The sequence below is a fragment of the Stigmatopora nigra genome, chromosome 20 (genome assembly GCF_051989575.1).
Source record: "Stigmatopora nigra isolate UIUO_SnigA chromosome 20, RoL_Snig_1.1, whole genome shotgun sequence".
Taxonomy (NCBI): Eukaryota; Metazoa; Chordata; class Actinopteri; order Syngnathiformes; family Syngnathidae; genus Stigmatopora; species Stigmatopora nigra.
Genome location: NC_135527.1, coordinates 7,145,097 through 7,165,189, shown reverse-complemented (window position 1 = coordinate 7,165,189; position 20,093 = coordinate 7,145,097). Strand labels below are relative to the sequence as shown.

Below are 20,093 nucleotides of genomic sequence, written 5' to 3'. Positions count from 1 at the left end.
TAAATAAACGTAAACGTCAGTCCTAGTTGCGATGTCCCTTTGTGCGTCACCTTATTTACCTGTTGTGCAGCCTCTTCCGGGGGGCGGAGCTTACAATCCCCTTTTAACATTCAGTACTACTACACGGGGCGTCAACACGCACAGTAAAACCAGCTCTCGGAGCTTTGGTGACCTTTCCCGATGTTTCCCATCGAACATCCCCACTTGGCATTCCCCGAAGAAGACGCGCTTTTTTGCGGGCTTGGATCCGGCGGAGCGGTCGCCATCCTCTGCTTCCCCGGCTTCCCCATCCCGGAGAGTACCGGCTGAACCCTCCTAAACACGAGATGCCTTGACTTTTTGGCTACTTTTATTGCAGTTTCTCGCCTAGGAAAATAACGGATTAACCTTTAACAAAAACATTTGAAAAAACACGCACTTTTTTTGGAGGGGCCAGGATTGGACGCACATGGCGTGCAGAAGGAACGGTCGCCGGCGATGTGACAGCAGATCCGGGCAAGATATTCCAACACATCACGGCGTTATTTGCGTGTCTGCTATCCTCAAACTAGCTCGGGAGGATGCCCTGCATCTGAAAAAGCGGGGTTATAAGTGGAGGAAATCGAGTTAAAATCGTGGAGCTCCAGCCCGTACTCTGACAGGACAGTAGCCGAAATCGGATGACTCTCGCCGGCGTGATGCTCATCCTCCTCCCGGTGTGCTGTCTGCTCCCTGGATCATCCTGGGCAGCCACCCTGAGCGGATTGCAATGTAAGTGGATGGTCCGGAAACTTTTATATTGTTGTTGTGCCATTTTTAATGTTATGCAAATATATATTCTCCATACTGTTGCAGCAAAACAAGTACCAAAACACTGCAAATCAAGCAGGATCTTTCAAGATCTTGTATTAGTACTGCTTTTGCTGGTAAAGACACTAACATATAATGGTTTTCTTATCAGGGAATTTCAAAATATTCCAAATTTGGCATGTTTTGATGGCATATTTTTGCATTTGTAAGGTTTTTAAGATCTGTAGATATATTTTAATACTTGGATAATTTGCACAACAGTAATATAACATATTTAGATGTATTTTTATTCTTCTAGCAGATTTCCAATCAATCTAAGTACATTAATTTCCATAACATTTGATAGGTTGATAACACCTGCTGCCCTGTTTCAACTAATAATATTCAAAAATATTTACTCCTTGACTTGCATACATTTTAAAATATATCATTTGAGTTTTTGCAATATCACACACACTACAATACATTATTCATACATACATTTTACTTTGTGCTAGCTCACGTGGCGCCTTTATTTCCATCATTATTTATTTACTTGTATTCTATCGCTCTGGGGATGAAACTGCAAAGGAAGCATATTCACATATTGTCTTTATAATAACCCAGGAAGCGGAATTGTGTATTTTTTATTATAATTTTGCACGATGGAGTAGCAAACCTGCAAAAAAATACCCCCTCAAGCAGAAGTGAAGTGGGTAGTTCCACTCAGGGCACTGTGCCAGTACTTTTTTAAAAACTGGCATGATAAATGGTGACGGAGCTGAGTTGAAGCATAGACAACAAGAGCGAGGACTAACCAGAAAGAAACACTATTTCCGAGCGTTCCGAGGCTCGCGTGCAATGTTAATACGACGCCGGCAAGAATTGCCGAGTTCTCCGACAAGCTCTCTCTTTGTGTTGTGACCGTTGGGGTCAGCAACACACATTTTGCCAGGCTTCCTGTTTTCCTGGAAGTGGAAGGACAGTCTTAGCGACAGGAGAACTTGCCCATCAAATCAGAATTCAACACAAGTGTGGCAAAAGAGGAAGACCGGCAATAGATCTGAATATTGGGGTCATGTGACCGTTACAGTGCAAGGATAGGGATAAATATTACTTTTAGTTGTGGGAAAAACAGCAATAATCAGCTAATGTTATTGTAGAGTTGGTTAAATAAGTTAATTGGGCTAGCGTATGAAGGTATAGCCTTGTTTTTTTACAATTATTATACAATGAAATACTCTTATATATTGAAAAGGAAGGCTGAATTGTTTGTTGATGTACAGGTAGAGAAGTGGAGTGACTTTTAAGCCAATTAGAATGCACGATGCAAATCCGTGAAGTCCGAAACCGTGTAAAGTAAACCGCGTTATAGCGAGGGACCACTGTAGGTTCGAAGACTGTATATTTTCATCCTTTACATGTTTTTTTTGTTCCGTATTGACAAAATTTCAAAAGAAAACTTCAAGTAAAACCATTTCGCCGCCTTTTGCAACATCACACGATTAGACGAACAGCTTGACGCATTTCGTAAGCGACAACAGGTGTTTAGAACAGTGCCGAAAATGACTTGTGGTATTTTTAAAAGTCACCCCCCTACTTCGAGTTACTACGCTCTGTTATGACTGGATGAAAGTGACCCAACCAGCTCCACTGACTTCCACCACTTGAGCTCTTTTAATGCCCCTCACGTGAAACTCGTTAGGGTTTCAAACCCCACAAGGAGGGGGTCGTTAGGCTCCCAGCAGGGTGGCGGCCACACGGATCCATTTACAGTCCAGCTTCTCCACACATGAGATTAACGGGTATTATGTTGTTCTTTACGCCAAACCGTCTTTGGCAATTGCCACGCAGAACCGAGGCTACCCTGTTTCTTCGGATTCAGACGGGAGTCACTCTGGAGACATTTTTTTCTATTTGTATGTTTCTCTGCCAATATTCTCAAATGGCTAGAGGCAAACTATGCATTTGTGTGGGCGAGGATGGTGATTCCTTACCCAAAAACATGAAATCCCACTGAAAGAAATGTGCCTTGGTCGGAGATAAAAACAAAACACTGAAAAACATCAGGTGTTTTGTCGAGTTAGCCTATGTAAAATCCGTATGACACACTGGTAAAAAACACACAGTGGACTGTATGTTGTCGTATAAGTGCGGAATATAAAGGAAGCTTTGAGCCAAGACAAGAGAAGTGCTTTTCATCCCTGCCATTCTTCAATTTTCCCATCTTGGCGTTAATGAAAGAGACCAGTGTGGTTTTCGTTTGAGGGCTCAGAAAGCTAAGTTAGCGTGAATATAATGGAAAAACTCAAGGTTTTTTTTTTTTAAAGCATCCAATTGAAAAAGGATTTTTTGCTGGACAACCTGACCACTTGTCGTTGTTAATGTTACCCTGCTGGTTTGTGGTAGAATTCGCCCACCAGGTCAGCCAAGGGTCATTGTCTTATGTCCATCTGTTCATCTTGGCGCTTGTAATTGATTCGTCAAAATCCAAGCAGATTTTGTTCATGTGTTGTTTGTGGGTGGGTTTTGTGAAGATTGCACTCCAAAAGCATGAATCGTCTGCTCATTGGAATTCCTTCCTAGCGGCGAGTCGTTTCTCTGCTGGCGTGGAAATGTGATCAGATAGAAGTTGAAACCAATTATTATTCGGAGAGAGTGGTTTTAGGCATTTAGAAACAGGCGGCTACTTATAAGTAATGGAGGCTTCGAGTGCTTTTTGGAAAATCGAACTTCATTTTAAAAGTGAGGCAGATTTTTGCGGCTTCTTTCTTTCGTGACCGGACGTTTGGTCGCTGGTCTTTTGGTCGCCAGGCAAATGTACTTAGATATTAAACAGTACTTAGATATTAAACAGTACTTAGATATTAAACAGTACTTAGATATTACACAGTACTTAGATATTATATTAAACAGTGCTTAGATATTAAACAGTACTTAAATATTAAACAGTACTTAGATATTAAACAGTACTTAGATATTACAAAGTACTTAGATATTATATTAAACAGTGCTTAGATATTAAACAGTACTTAGATCTTAAACAGTACTTAGATATTAAACAGTACTTAGATATTAAACAGTACTTGGATATTAAACAGGACTTAGATATTAAACAGGACTTGGATATTAAACAGTACTTGGCTATTAAACAGTACTTGGATATTAAACAGTACTTGGATATTAAACAGTACTTAGATATTAAACAGTACTTGGATATTAAACAGTACTTAGATATTAAACAGCACTTGGATGTTAAACAGTACTTGGATATTAAACAGTACTTAGATATTAAATGGCGACCAAAAGGGACCAAAAGACCGGCGACCAAACGTCTGAACACCCTTTCTTTAAATCTAAGCATCGTTCGGGGCTCCCTCAATCATTTTAATTGGATTAGTTGACACTAAGAACAAGGATTGTCCAACGTATTGTCGTAATTAATGCGCTGCCAAACAGGCACGCCTCACACCCCCTTTAAATCTGCCACGTCTCAATTTTTGATTCCCTTTTTCTTCTGGAACAATACACGTATGCCACCCGAACTTTCCCTCTCCCACATGATATCAAGTCGAACCTGTTCACAGGTGAGACACTAGCGCCCTCGCCTCAACCGGTTTTGCCAGGAAAACAAAGATGGCCTCGGAGTCCTTCAACGAGGCGTTCAAGCACACCCAACCGAACGAACGCCAGCACTTTACGACGCTGAGTAATGGATCCTCGATAGTGAAGTCCTAATTGTATGTCGGATGGGGGTTGGGGGTGCTGTGAAGGAAATCCTTAATGGCAGGAAAGTGGTATAGTGGAGGTTGAAAAAAAAACATGGAAGCATTCACTGTTGAACAACCATACTTGGATGGGATTGATGCAAAAAAACGTCTGTTTGAGCATTATTGTAAATTCTAGTAAAGAATGTTGTCTATGATGATGTCAATTGTATAGAAACCTCATTAAATCCCACCCTTATCGCACCCATGCCCCGCCCCCTATGCCGTTCTTTATTGCGCTGGCTTTTAATTGGAGTGTCAGGTGGAAATCAAATGCTATTTCATTTGAAAAGTCAGTTAATCCTTTACAGTGTGTCAAAGTGGAGGCCCGGGGGCTAAATCTGGCCTTCTGCATAATTTTATGAGGCCCGGGAAAGTAAATCATGAGTACTGACTTTCTGTTTTAGGATCAAATTCAAATGAAGAATATAGATGTAGATTAAATTTCCTGATTTTCCCCCTTTTAAATCAATAATTGTCATTTTTTAATCCATTTTTTCTGTGTTTTTAGTTCAAAAATCATTTTGTAAAATCTAAAAATATGTTTAAAAATAGGTAAAATTAACATCGTTTTAGATCTATAAAAAACTGAATATTCAGGGTTTTTAATCCAGTTCTTTTAATCCATTTATTAAATCAAACCTAAATATTATATCGAAAATACTGTCTGACCACCATTGCTTTAGATATATTGTTGACATTCCAACTTAGATATATTATTCCCTTTCCTTGTGCATTTTCTTCTTTACAAATGCGACTTATACTCCAGAAAATACGGTTACCACTTTCTAGGACACTCCTTGTTTTGTCGCATCATCCATTTATCATCAGGCAGGTGTAACCCCAAAACCCATCAATTATTGGGGTGTACCACCACGGGTTTGACATCGTAGAATAATTCCGCCTGCATGGTGACGTCAAGAAGCGTCTTGAGCAATCTCATCGGTCTAAGTGCTTTTTATATAACGAGCTAGCATATGCGTACTTTCCGCTACTCCGTCCAGATGAGATTAAAATTGCCGCTTCCCTCGATGACTCACCAACGATTCAAATCTTATCTTACATTGTTTTTTTGGTAGCGTCCTTCAGCAAATCAATGCAATATTATCATTTTTTATTTATTTTAACGGTAAAACAATCTGCTAATGGTACTGTTTGCCATTTTTTTAAAGCCTGGATTGAGTATTAGGCTGTTATAGTAGTAGTTAATGCGTTTCGCTTAAGGGTGATGTAGACTCATCCCTCTAAACATATGGGTTAGCTCATGCTTGGTATACATATGTGCGTTTGGGGATTTAGGAGTTAATTTCTGGGCGTGGCATCCACTAATAGGCTTTTAGTTTGAAGTGTGTGTTAAAACAAATGCTTACATCCTTCTCTATGTCCTGATTTTACTTGCATGTTGTGTAGTTTTTAAAAAAAATGTATGATGTCACTGCACACAATAGGTAGTAGTGTCTAAATTTTGACTAATAATTAACAGGGTTAATAGCTCACTGGCTATGGGTAACATATTAAACTCTTTGTGTCGTTTTTGGGTATTTATTTCTTTATTGGAGTATGTGTTTTATGGGGCAATCCATGAATGGATTGTGCTGCAATCTGGGAACAGTTGTTGTGGGGGTGATTGTTGAAGGTGAAGTGCCAGAGGGCTTGTCATTGTAGACCTTGTTGGTGAACAGGTGTCGTTTGTTTGCGTGCTGGATTGTGGCATGCAGAAATAGGAGATGGCCGTGCTGCTTGGACGGCAACCAGGTGTTTTTTTCAGTTCCGTCTATGAGCTATTAGTACCTGTTCTGCTTTCATTTCACTGGAAGAGGAAGAAATACTGTATTTGTGAGTGTGTTCCCTAACCGAAAGTGGAGTTCCACTACGTTTGTCAACTTTTCAATGAGCATAACTAGTACTACTACTACAACAGCTGCATATATAGTAGATAGATAACACACTACTGTTACTACTTCTACCACCTCTGTTACTACTACTTCTACTACTTCTGTGACGAGTACTTTTACTACTACTTCTGTTACTACTACATCTACTACTTCTGTGACTAATTATTTTACTACTACTTCTGTGACTAGTACTTTTACTACTACTTCTGTTACTACTGCTTCTACTACCACTAATTCTACTACTACTCCTGTTACTACTACTTCTGTTACTACTACCTCTACCACCTCCACCATTACTACTTCTACTACTACCTCTACCACCTCCACCATTACTACTTCTACTACTACCTCTACCATTTACCACTACTACTATTACTACTACCTCTACCACCACCACTACTACTTCTACTACCTCTACCACCACCACTACTACTTCTGTTACTGCTATTTCTTCTACTAATTCTACCACCACTACTACTACAATTACTACTACTACCATCACCAAGAATTTTAAGAAAATACGGTATGTTGCTTTTGTTAGTGAGACATGAATCGAGATCATCAGATACACCATTGTCATGCAATTGCAAATGTTTCCCATTCAATGCTTCGGAATCTTTGGAAAACCGGTTTGCTAAACCGTCCCTTTCATACAATCCTCATATCGCAAAAGTGAAAAGTGCCCCTCAGGTGTACCAAATCATGTCAAGCTTGAGGTGAGCCTTCATGTCTTTTCGGCCTGAAAAAGAAATGAAAAGGGATGTCCATCGCTCTGGTTTGAAGTTTAACCAAGCAGACACTTGCATTGGCCTGAGCGTTTTGTGTGTGTGTGTGTGTGGGGGGGGGATTTATCACGGGTGATGGTTAATCACAGCGATGGGGGTTTATTAGACGAGAGTGACCACCCCACGGGAAAGTCACAACGCTGTGAGATGACAAGAGACCCGGAAAAACATCAAGGAACGCCGAAGCTTTGTGAACGGCGGCGCTGCGTGTGGACCTGGCGGAAGTGTTCCCGTTCACCAGCTTTCACACATGAATGGCGTATCTGATTACATAATGGAGGAACCACTCTTGGGAGGGCGTGTCTGCACAGGCACAGAGATGGTAAAATAAGACTCATCTTTTTAATAGTTAATGGAGGTTTTTTTTTCTGGGTTTTTTGGACACGTGGCGTGCTAATTTAGCGTCCCCGAATGACGCCAATAGAAAAAAATGCAGTTTACGTAAACAGTATGATGTGGAGTTTAAGTTGGTGCTGAAAATGAGGCGGGGGATGATTTTTTAGTCACTTGAAAAGCAGGTCGTTCTCGTAATAGACGACTTGACGAATGTTTTGGTTTTGCAGGTTTAGGAATCGGCAGTTGTTGACAAGTTTTTTGTTATTATTCGAATGAATGAAGTTGCTTGAAAGCAAGCGGTTAAACCTGTTTGTTCTTTTGTCTGGAAAATTCAATTTTAGGACTGCGGAATGGTTCTCTAACGTATATTCTCGTATATAAGTCGCCTCCACGTATAAGCCTTAACCTCAAAATAAATGTTAATCTTTTCTTTGCCATTTCATCTTTGTCACCTTGCAGTTTCGTGCATATCAAGTTTAATTAGTGCGCATATAAGCCGCACCCTCGATTCTATCATTTTTTAGTGCTAAATACGGCTTATATGTGAGAAAATATGGTAGTTCGGGCCTCATGACAGAATTGGTCGAGAAGTTAGTCAAATTAGGACACCTAGATTATTATTGCTGAGAAGCCAATATAGAAGTAGAGTCTCCGCCCACAGTTTATCTATAAATCTTGTTTATACTGCCCCCGAGTGGCTTGCACATCCTAATGTGAATTACGATATTATGCCGAGCTAATTTTCGTCATAGCAACGCAACATGGTGACATAGCAGAAACGCCAATGTCTCCAACAAAACCCACCAAAGAGTTTTTCCCGTTTTAGGTCGAACACAAACGTCCCTATTGTATTGCACAGGAAGGAAAAGCAGCTCCTTCACCCCCGCCCCTTCCAAGTAGAGAGTTGATGACATCACAGAATGCTGCAGGGCCTTATGGGAAATGCCCTTTTGGCCTTCATTTTTTTTTTTTTTAAAGTCATAGGTCGGAAGTGACCGTGGACGAATGTGTGGTATTGATCCTCTACGTAGAACAATTAGCATTCTGTATAGGATGACTGTGTTTTTTATTTGTTCTGGTTGGCTTGTTTTTTTTGAGCTAATGAATAAGTAAACAACCCCAATATTTGAAGGGTCCCGTGTCTGGTGGGTGATCGATTGTGTGTGACAGATCATCACAGATGCAGACGTACCCCGACGGCCTATGTTTTATTCAAGGGTGACTCTGTCTGTGCGCGCCAAGGGTGAAAGAGGTGCGGCTTGCCCGGGTATTCAAGTACAGCAGAAGAAAAACATCCAGTGACGCAGTTATGACATAACAGGCGCATGCAAAAAAACACTCATGCAATATTTGTTTCTGTTTCAACGAACCGGTGTCCCACGTTCTCGGGGGGATGCTAAAAATTCACACGCCGCCGTCAGCGTTTGCAGCGTCGGCGGAAAAAAAATAAGGATTCGGGAAGTGGGTTTTGTAGTTGGGAAATGTTGGGAGTTTGCTGTGTTTCGTCCCTGACTTCATTTACAACGTAAAGCTTGGTGATGGAAATAATAAGGCCGTTAATCCCCGTTGACTTCATTCGGTCTCTACTGATGAAGTCCTTCTGGCGTCTCTCATGTGTAAAACTGCTGTGGGAGATTTTATTAAAACGCTGTCGGAACGAGCAAGTGACAGGCTTTCAATTATTAATGACTAAAAATGTTCTTGTGGGGTTGGGAGGATTTGGAGGCATATTTTGTCTAAATCGGGGATGTCAAACTCAGTTTTGGTAGTTTTTAGTAGATCTCATGTGGGCCGGTTTGGTTTATTTTTGGACATTAAAAAGCACATCCGCCCTTAAAATTGCCTTAACATTGTTAAAGTTTACAATTTCTCGCGTATAAGCCGCCCCATTGATTCCCAATTTTGCACCTCCGTGTATAAGCCTTACCCTTAAAACTGCCTTAACATCGTTGAAGTTTACAATTTCTCGCATATAAGCCGCACCCTTAAAACTGCCTTGACATCGTTAATTTCTCTCGTATAAGCCGCCGTGTGATTCCCAATTTTGCACCCCCATGTATAAGCCTTACCCTAAAAACTGCCTTAACATCGTTGAAGTTTACAATTTCTCTCTCGTATAAGCCGCACCCTTAAAACTACCCTAACATTGTTGAAGTTTACAATTTCCCTCGTATAAGCCTTACCCTTAAAACTGCCTTAACTTCATTGTAGTCTACAATTTCTCTCATATAAGCCGCCCTGTGATTCATAATTTTGCACTTCGCATATAAGCCTTACCCTTAAAATCACCTTAACATCGTTGAAGTTTACAATTTCCCTCGTATAAGCCGCCCCTTGATTCACAATTCTGCACCTCCGCGTATAAGCCGCAAACTTAAACCTGCCTTAACATCATTAAAGTTTACAATTTCTCTCGTATAAGCCGCCCTGTGATTTACAATTTTACACCTCCATATTCCTGTTTCTAATAGGGAGTACTACTATGTTACTTGAAAGGAAAATGACCATATCGGCCGCATTGTCTACTTGCATTATGGCGTTTTGTCTTCGTCTCCCTGCTTTTTCTTGGATGTCAAGTCTAATTTATGCGCATATAAGCCGTACCCTTGATTCAGTCATTTTTTTAGTTACAAAACGGCTTACATGCGAGAAATATTGTCATTCTCCATGGCACAACATCCCTTAAGGGGCCGCTTCTTGCCCGCAATCCATATATTTGACTAGTCTAAATCCGCCTTAACAAATCCCAAACTTTACATTGGATTTTATTATTACTCTTCGATACTTTTACTTATTTATCCGGTCCTTTTGTAATATCAACAGATGTCTTCATTCCTTAAGTAATTCATGTCCCCCACGTCCAGTCACTACAGGCTGTCTCGAAACACCGTTTTGGATGGACATGGGTGAATTTAGGGCAAGCCTGATTAGTAGTGCTACCGCTTATCAGCACCAGCCAGTCGCCCGCTAGCCTGTAGAAAGCTGAGTCGGGGGTGGGTGAGGGGACGGGGGGGGTTTAGTGGAGGAATTGGGAAGCGGAAAATGACAGTACATGTTGAAGGGGCCGGGATTCGATAGGTGAAAAGAATTGAAGCGCTTGACAATCCCGCTCAGACTTGACCGTTAATGCATTAAAAAATGACCTTTTCCAGGGATGCTGACTTGCACATTTTATCGATATTTCCGCCATTTTTTTCTTTTTATTGACTGATGTATGATTGTAGTGGGTGGACTGTCTGAGCTGCTGTATCCTGTTGAGTAGGAAATGGCAGCTGAGTGAATATGACTGTGTGTGTGAGTACAACAGCTGTGTCCTGTCTTAGCTTAAGGTTTCGTCTATGTCTGTTTTGTTTTGTTTTTTTTGTATTGTCAGGAATGAGTTTCATTTTTTTGGGGTGGTGGATATGTCAGAAATGTCATAATATTGATGTTATGACTATTGTTTTGGTAGTCTTTAATATAGGTTTTTATTTTTCTCATAAAACGTCATTTTTGGTGCTGCAAAATTCCTGAAAATGTCATAAAGAACATTTCAATTGATATTGAAAATAGTTATTGGCGTCCAATCAGTTTTAAAAGCAGTGATTGGACGTCTAGTAAGGCTGTGAGATTTATCAAAGTAAACGCCCTACAGTAAAATACACACATTATTATAATTAGTTTAATTATGCTTTGTTTTATGGATATATCAAAATATTTTATTATGACCTGAATTCCAAAGTTTTTTTTTTCATTTTTAACATTTAAATAACAGATTTTCCTCCCCCTTGACTCAAAATATTTCTTAATGCAAATTATTATACATCACATCTAATTATACACATATTTCTAAATCTGCATGAATCCAAACAAAACAGTGTATCTTTAAAAAACTATGACGTTGGCTCACTTGTATCTCAAGACACTACTATATATCATCGGCGTCTTCATTTATGAGTTATAGCTGATACACACACCCACACACACCCACACACACACACCCGAACACTCACTCCCAAGTCATATTTAATATATAAAGACTGAATAATTCATCCTGAGTAAGCAAATGTTTATACTTTAACTCTGACTGATTCATTTATTCACTCAGTAGCCATTTATTCAAAAGAAGACATTTAATTTTTAGGGTTTTTAAGGTTCGCCAATGTAAAATGTTGCTTTAACCCTCATAATTTTACACTAGAGGCCAATTTGTGTGGTCGATGCTTGGGTCTCTTGGGACGATATCCCAGAAGACCTTGCTTTCGGCCTCTGTCACCAACACTCATGTCACCTATCTGTGTGCAATGAGTGGAAGAGATAAGGGTGCATGTACACTATATATTGTGTACAATGGGAATGTGTGTGTATGTGTGTGTTTGTGTGGCTGGTTCTTCCGGTGGAAATCAGAGCGTCGCTAGCTTTTTAAAGTGCCAGGAGGCTTTTAGTTGGACAGATGGCTTCTCAGAGAATGAGAAATGACATTCTTGCCAAACGGAAACTGACACACTAACTAACTGGCTGGTAGAATGCGTCTCCGGCGCCCCCAGTACAATGGGATTTGGCATTTATTGTCGTCAATGGCAGGGAAACGTTGACAGATTTGGTTATGTATGGGTTATACTTCAAATAGCCTTAAAATCTTAAGATTTTTGTTACAATTTCTCGCGTATAAGCCGCCCCGGGATTCATAATTTTCACCTCCATTTTCATGGTTTTAATAGGGAGTACAAATGGGTTACTTTGAATGGAAAATCTTTAGAAAAATCACAGCATGTATATCTGAGGTAGTGAGGTAGTCAAAATCACATTTCCGTATTTTCACGACTATAAGGCGAACCGCATTATAAGGCGCACCCTCAATTAATGACATTTTTCCCCTATATAAGGCGCACTGTATTATAAGGCGCACTGTCTATTTTGGAGAAGATTTAAGGCTTAAGTGCGCCTTACAGTCATGAAAATATGGTAATTGCTATTGACTTCCAGGTATGAAGTACTCACTACACAGTCACCTCTAGAGCCAGCCATTGTTGATGTTTTGCAGTGGGGGAGGAGCTATATGATGGAAGATGTTGTAAACTAAGATGGCATCTGCATATTTAACAGTATTGTTTCAGTTCAGGCGTTTTTGTTTTGTTAATATCCGACAGTGGTGGTTTTTCGTTTTTGGTTTTCTGTTATTTCCATATATAAGGCGCACTGGATTATAAGGCGCACCGTCTATTTTGGAGATAATGTAAGACTTTTAAGTGCGCCTTATACTCATGAAAATACGCTATTTGAGTTAGAATATAGCATGTTTTATGCACATATAAGCCGTACTAATACGGCTTATATGCGAGAAAATACGGTAACAAATGTGTATGGCTTATTTTTCAATCATTTGGAGTCCTGATTGTACTGTTTGATTAATTTAGTATATTTCTGAATCTCTTGCAGACACCGTTTTAGGTCGACGGGCATTTGGGAGAGTGTCCAACTTCAGCACGTTTCTCATGGATCCTTCATCAGGTGTCCTTTTCATGGGGGCCAGGGACACCATTGTGGCAGTCGATACCAACAAGCTTAACCAACCACCACGTATGGTAAGCGATTCGAACAAAGAAGCGATTCTTGGCCAGAACGTGTTTATTTATTTGAACGTTAACCCGTTTCAGGTGGTTTGGGATGTGCCGCCGGAGGGAAGGAATATTTGTATGACTAAAGGAAAGAGCGAGGTACGTTTGGAGAGAGTTCCAAAAGAACCACGAAATCGAGATTTGCAACGTTGCTTTTTTAATGGATTGCTGTTTGTCTCTCTCTGCAGGGCGACTGTCGAAACTACATCTTGCTTTTGAAGTTTCACTCTGACGGACAGCACATCTACGTCTGTGGCACGTATGCCTTCGACCCTAAATGTGCCTTCCTGGTATGTGTTTTTGACTTTTTTTGTATTCTAAACTGTAATGTGGAATTAGAGTCCATTTGAACCAGTTACATAGGCACCTGTTGGTCATACATGACATCCCATGTTAAGTGTTTAGGTTAGGGGTAAGGAACCTATGGCTTTGGAGCCACATGTGGCTCTTTTGATGGTTGCATTTGGCTCTTTGCTAACCTGTGAGCTAAAATACGAAAAACGCTGGTGACAAGGCTGAGATATTACGTCTAAAGCTGCTTTAATCTTATTTTTTTTCGTATTAGACTTCTGGAATGCATACTCATTGATTAGGAACTGCATAAGAATGTTGACAAAAGTATTCACAGGCATCCATTTACATGTATTTTGACTTTTTGTACCGTATTTTCACGACTATAAGGCACACTTAAAAGTCTTACATTTTCTCCAAAATAGACAGGGCGCCTTATAATCCAGTGCGCCTTATATATGGAACAAAAAATAAAATGTGCCATTCATTGAGGGTATATTATAATGCGATGCGCCTTATAATGTGGTGCGCCTTATATATGGAAAATACAGTATTTAGCTTATACAGTCAATTTTGAAATAGAATAAGGTTGGAAAACAACTAAATCTGTACTGACACTGATAAATGCAAAAAAATATTAGGAATAAACAATAGTACTTCAACCAATAGTGGCCTCCACGCAGAATAAAAACAAAAAATCCTAAAAAAAAACAAAAAAACATACTGTATTTTCACGACTATAAGGCGCACTTAAAAGTCTTAAATTTTCTCCAAAATAGACAGGGCGCCTTATAATCCAGTGCGCCTTATATATGGAAAAAATCAAAATGTGCCATTCATTGAGGGTGCGCCTTATAATCCAGTGCGCCTTATATATGGGAAAATGTTATTCATTGAGGAAAGAGGGCAAATGTCCTTCATGTTTTCACCGTACTGGACTCAGTCTCTAAAAGGGGATCTTTCCTCCGGTCTGGAACCAGAGAGTCTTGTGTATTTAGATCTACTCCAATGCTTGTCCCTCTGCCATCCCATAGGAAAGGTCATCCCTCACCCTGCAGAAGGATTCTGACGGGCAGGTGACAATGGAGATTGGAAAGAAGAAGATCCCCTATGACTCCAGGATGCCATTCACAGCTGTCATGACAGGTGATTGGCCGAGAGCTTGACGTGGTAAGCGTCAAGGCAATTTCATCAACCCTGTGTCTTTGTCCGCCAAGATGACGCCCTGTACGCCGCCACCTCCATCAATTTCCGTGGGACGGAGTTCATCATTACCCGAGCCACGGGTCCAGAGGAGAAGCAAATCCGCCGAACCGAGCAAAAAACACACTGGCTGGACGGTTAGACCCTATTGGATGACGGCGTGTCTTTGATGTCTTTAGGGATTTGACGTCTTTATGTATTTGACTACGCAGAACCGGAGTTTGTGAGCTCGTCAGTGGTGGAGTTGTCGGCAGATGACGAGGTAGCGGGAGAGGACGACAGGATTTTCTTCTTTTTCAACGAAGTAGCATCGGAATATAATTCGTACTCCAAAGTCCGGGTACCCAGAGTAGCACGGGTGTGCCGGGTGAGTAGGCCATTTTAGGATTTGGTTCTTAAAGTAGTATTTATTCTTCATCCGTCTGGTTCTGAGGCACCAATGGATTTCTATTAATTTCATTGATTTGTTTTTTAGTCCGATGTGGGCGGTCTTAGGACTCTACATGCGGATTGGACCACTTTTCTCAAAGCCGAGCTGGTGTGCGAGGACAAAGTCCGCCATCAGCGCTTCGATGTTTTGGTGGACGTCTTCACCTTGCGACATTCACCCCAAGAAGCCGGGAGCACCCATTTTTATGGACTTTTCACCACCCAATGGTAAATGGAAGAAATGCAGGCAAACAACTGACACTATCTGTGTTTTTAATCTTTTCCTTCTGGCGCTTTTAGCCAATCCGAAGAGTGGGCGGTGTGCGTTTTCAGCGTGGCGGATATCATCCGAGTCATGGATGGCCCCTTTAAGAAGCGCAATGACAAAGCAGACACGCCCACTCCAATGGGATCACCAAGGCCCGGTCAGGTATTGTGATTCTTTCACCCTATGTGTCAAAGTAGCGGCCTGGGGGCTAAATCTGGCCCACTGGATCATTTTTTGTGGCCCGGGAATGTAAATTATGAGTGCTGACTTTCTGTTTTAGGATCAAATTAAATTGAAAAGTATAGATGTATATTAAATTTCCTGATTTTCCCCCTTTTTAAATCAATAATTGTCATTTTTTATCCATTTTTTCTGTGTTTTTAGTTCAGAAACTCATTTTGTAAAATCTAAAAATATATAGAAAAAAAAGCTACAATAAACATTGTTTTAGATCTATAAAAAAATGAATATTCAGGGATTTTAATCCATTTATTAAAAAAATAAGTGATATTTCAAAATGCTAAAGTTTTGCACAAAAATTGATATCTCAAACACTTGACCTTAGCAAATTCTGTCAGAATTAGTCCACATTTTACACCCCACCCTACACATTTTCAACAAAAATTTCCATACACAATACTTAACCATACTTGACCTAATACCAAATCAAAGATCTCCTATGAATCTGAAATCCTGATTGGTTAAAATTAGCATCCACAATTTGAAACACGCCTAATGATTGTTTCCCCCTACTGCCTTTTAAAGTGCCTGAACAATGCGCTGAAGGCCGAAGGCTTTGACTCCTCCCTGAAAATCCCCGACAACCTCTTGGCGTACGTGAAGAACCACCCCCTCAAAGAACAGTGTGTCAACGCCGCTCCCATACTTATCAGAAAAGGAGTTACCTACACCAAAGTGGCTGCCTCGCTGATTGGTCGCCAAGGGAGCCCGGGGGAAGCCATGTTGTTCCTCGGAACAGGTAAAATCAATCCCATAAGACTCCAAACAAAGACATTGGTGGCATCACTCTTTCTTATTTACTCATCCGCAGACTTTGGGGAACTCCACGTGGTGGCAGTCATCGAGGAAAATGCTACTTTACTCCGAGAAATTGCTTTATTTGACACCACAGAAGCGGTTAACGATATTCTGCTGCACCAAGTAAGTACCAGTACCGTATTTTCACGACTATAAGGCGCACTTAAAAGTCTTAAATTTTCTCAAAAATAGACAGGGCGACTTATAATCCAGTGCGCCTTGTATATGGAAAAAAAACAGAAATCCAAAACGAAAAACCACCACTGTCGGATATTAAAAAAACACAAACGCCTGAACTGAAACAATACTGTTAAATATGCAGATGCCATCTTAGTTTACAACATCTTCCATCATATAGCTCCTCCCCCACTGCAAGATTTTATACAAAAAAAAATCCAAAACATCAACAATGGCTGGCTCTAGAGGTGACTGTGTAGTGAGTGCTTCATACCTGGAAGTCAATAGCAATTACCATATTTTCACGACTATAAGGCGCACTTAAAAGTCTTACATTTTCTCCAAAATAGACAGTGCGCCTTATAATACATTGCGCCTTATAATACAGTGCGCCTTATAATACAGTGCGCCTTATAATACAGTGCACCTTATAATACAGTGCACCTTATATTACAGTGCGCCTTATAATACAGTGCACCTTATAATACAGTGAGCCTTATAATACAGTGCGCCTTATAGTCGTGAAAATACGGTACCCTAACGGCAATTGCTGGCACGTGGGCTCGAATCAGCTGATCGCTTTGCTTTGCTGGTCAGGGTTGGGCTTTGGTGGGCACGTCCCTGTCTCTGGCTCGCATCCAGACTGAAGATTGCGCCCTCTACTCCAGCTGTAAACTGTGCGCCCGCTTTGCAGAAGTGGGATGCCATTGGGACGCCAGCCAACGCCGCTGCCAGCGTTCCACGGCGACGTAAGGACCACCCGTCACTTTGGAGAGCTTCTAAATTCAGCTCTAATATACTTTTATCATGATTATATGCGCTTAGGTCCAACCAGGGAGATGTCATAGAAGAAGCCCTAAGAAAATGTGACTCCCAGCAAGGTATAGTTAACACATTAAATAGCTTTTAGTGCATAATGGATGAGTCGTTTCCTTGGTAACCTAAACCCGATTAACCATGACTGTGGTCCGCAGAGAACTGCTCTCCGCCCATCAAGGAGTTTCGGGTGTCCTTGGGTCTGAAACTCCTGTTACCATGTCCCCAGTTGACTCCAAGGCCATGTCGCTGGGAATACCCACATAAGAGTCTCACAAAACAGCGTCAACCCGATTTGGAGGTGACGGTCACCAAGGATGGACTGGGAAGTTACGTTTGTACATGCCAGGTATGAAAGAGAACCTCGAAAATGCATTGAAGAGCTGTACAATCCGCATCCAATCCTGGCAGCCCTGGCGTCCACTTTAACAAACTGTAATGTACATGCGATGAAACAGAAAGAAAAAGCCAGCATGCTTTATGTTAGGTTTATTTTTAGTTACCTTTAATATAATATAAAACAATATAAGGAAGACATTATTAATATTCCACACACACATATCATAATTAATATTCCATACACATAATGATTAATATTTCATACATATAATGATTAATACTCCACACATAGATATAATGATTAATATTTCACTTATACATATAATGATTAATATTTCACTTATACATATAATGATTAATATTCCACACATACATATAATGATTCATATTTCACTTATACATATAATGATTAATATTTCACTTATACATATAATGATTAATATTCCACACATACATATAATGATTAATATTCCACACATACATATAATGATTAATATTTCACTTATACATATAATAATTAATATTCCACACATACATATAATGATTAATATTCCACACATACATATAATGATTAATATTTCACTTATACATATAATAATTAATATTCCACACTTACATGTAATGATTAATATTCCACACATACATATTATGATTCATATTCCATACATATGATTCATATTCCATACATATGATTCATATTCCATACATATAATTCATATTCCATACATATATTCATATTCCATACATATAATTCATATTCCATACATATAATTCATATTCCGTACATATAATTCATATTCCGTACATATAATTCATATTCCATACATATAATTCATATTCCATACATATAATTCATATTCCATACATATGATTCATATTCCTTACATATAATTCATATTCCATGCATATAATGATTAATATTCCACACACATAATAGTCTCCCAGAATAACCCCAACACTTTATTTGAAATATATCTTTTAAGTCTTAGGGTGGTTAGCGTAGGGTTAGCGAATGAATGATTCTTTATAATATTTCATATGCCACAGCTGGGCCAATTTTACACCATTTTAAAAGCTCATCCCGTGCTGTCGGATTTATTTAATCCCATCGTATTTTCACTCCACAAGGATTTGAACTCATTTCAGCTCCAAATTGAATATCCACCTCTCTCCATCACAATTAGGCTCATAAATCTCTCTGTCCATATTTTAGGAAGGACAAATCCACGACCCCATTCAATGCCGGCGGGCGACCTATCAACTAACACTGGAAGACCCCACCTCAGCAGGGGCCGTGGGGGGATGCGGCCGTCACGTGGTCGCCTTCTACATCCTCTTCTTCTTCGGGGGTTTCCTTTTCGGGATGGCCATCTTCTACTTTGTCAAACGACGCCGCGGTCCACGAGAAGTCATGGGACGGGACGCCGCCAGACAACAGTCGGGGGTCCGCGGGACGTACAACCGCAATGGAAACACTTGCGCCATCCCAGCCCAGGTCCAGAAGCAGGGTAACGGCAGCCACCATAGTAGAAGCATGAGCGCCCCTAGTGGCAAAACCAGAAATGGCAGCATTGGTAACACATACGTCGACTACGATGTTTTATCAGTCGATGTGTTGGACGGACAGACCGCCAGGAGGGAGACAAGTGTCCCCGAGTTGGGTAAAAGGGAGTCAATAGAGGGCGCCGAGACAGATGAAGGTCCTGAGGAAGGGATGGCGCCGTTGGACCAAGGTTTTTCCGGGTTTCCGATGTTTAAGAAGCCGGCGCCGCTAGCTCCGTGCGAAGAAAGCTCTATTTGAGAAGCCATATTGACACATGTAAAATGGCCACTGACTTTGGATGGTGTTGTGAAGAGATGTCATGAGAAAAGAAAGAGAAACAGATGGCTAAAAATGTCATTGATGTGCAATCAAAGCGTGGCAAAAGGACACAAAGACACGCATAAGCCATATAAATCCTTCACTACCATTTCCTCCAAAGAGCTTTGCACTACAAATACGACCAAAGGACGAGCCAAACGAGGATTTTTAGGCTCGCTAATTGCTTTCTGGGATGGTAAGAGAGTGTAAAGAGCAATTTTGTGGTCTTTCTGTGGTTCCCTATTGTATTGTTTTGTTGTTTTTGTAATAAAGTTAAAGGCTCGCGACTAAAATGTATTCTTTTGGTTTCTCATAACAACAAAATGACTGATTAGATTAGATTAAATTAGTCTGTTTTTCTTTTAGCAGGGAATTCCTTGGCCCAAATCATCAAGGCAGACCAGAGGCCATAAAACTGGTTTGTAAAAAAGTTTCTTTATTAACTAAAATTCCACCATGCTTTTTCAACAGGGCAAAGTAATGGATGAGTATGGACCAATCAGAGTAAGGCAACTCTTTACTT

General features: G+C 40.3%; 1 protein-coding gene across 1 annotated transcript; it reads left to right on the top strand.

Annotated features, from left to right (window-relative positions):
• The first annotated feature begins 90 nt into the window (after positions 1–90).
• On the top strand, positions 91–19,863 carry sema4f (sema domain, immunoglobulin domain (Ig), transmembrane domain (TM) and short cytoplasmic domain, (semaphorin) 4F). Its single transcript, XM_077742294.1, has 15 exons — positions 91–750; positions 12,970–13,115; positions 13,188–13,247; positions 13,337–13,438; positions 14,474–14,585; positions 14,657–14,779; positions 14,855–15,009; positions 15,118–15,299; positions 15,372–15,501; positions 16,105–16,318; positions 16,391–16,500; positions 17,152–17,303; positions 17,380–17,435; positions 17,529–17,719; positions 18,923–19,863. The coding sequence occupies exons 1-15, from the start codon at positions 660–662 to the stop codon at positions 19,508–19,510; spliced, it is 2,412 nt and encodes an 803-aa protein (XP_077598420.1). The 5' UTR covers positions 91–659; the 3' UTR covers positions 19,511–19,863.
• The last annotated feature ends 230 nt before the right edge of the window (positions 19,864–20,093 follow it).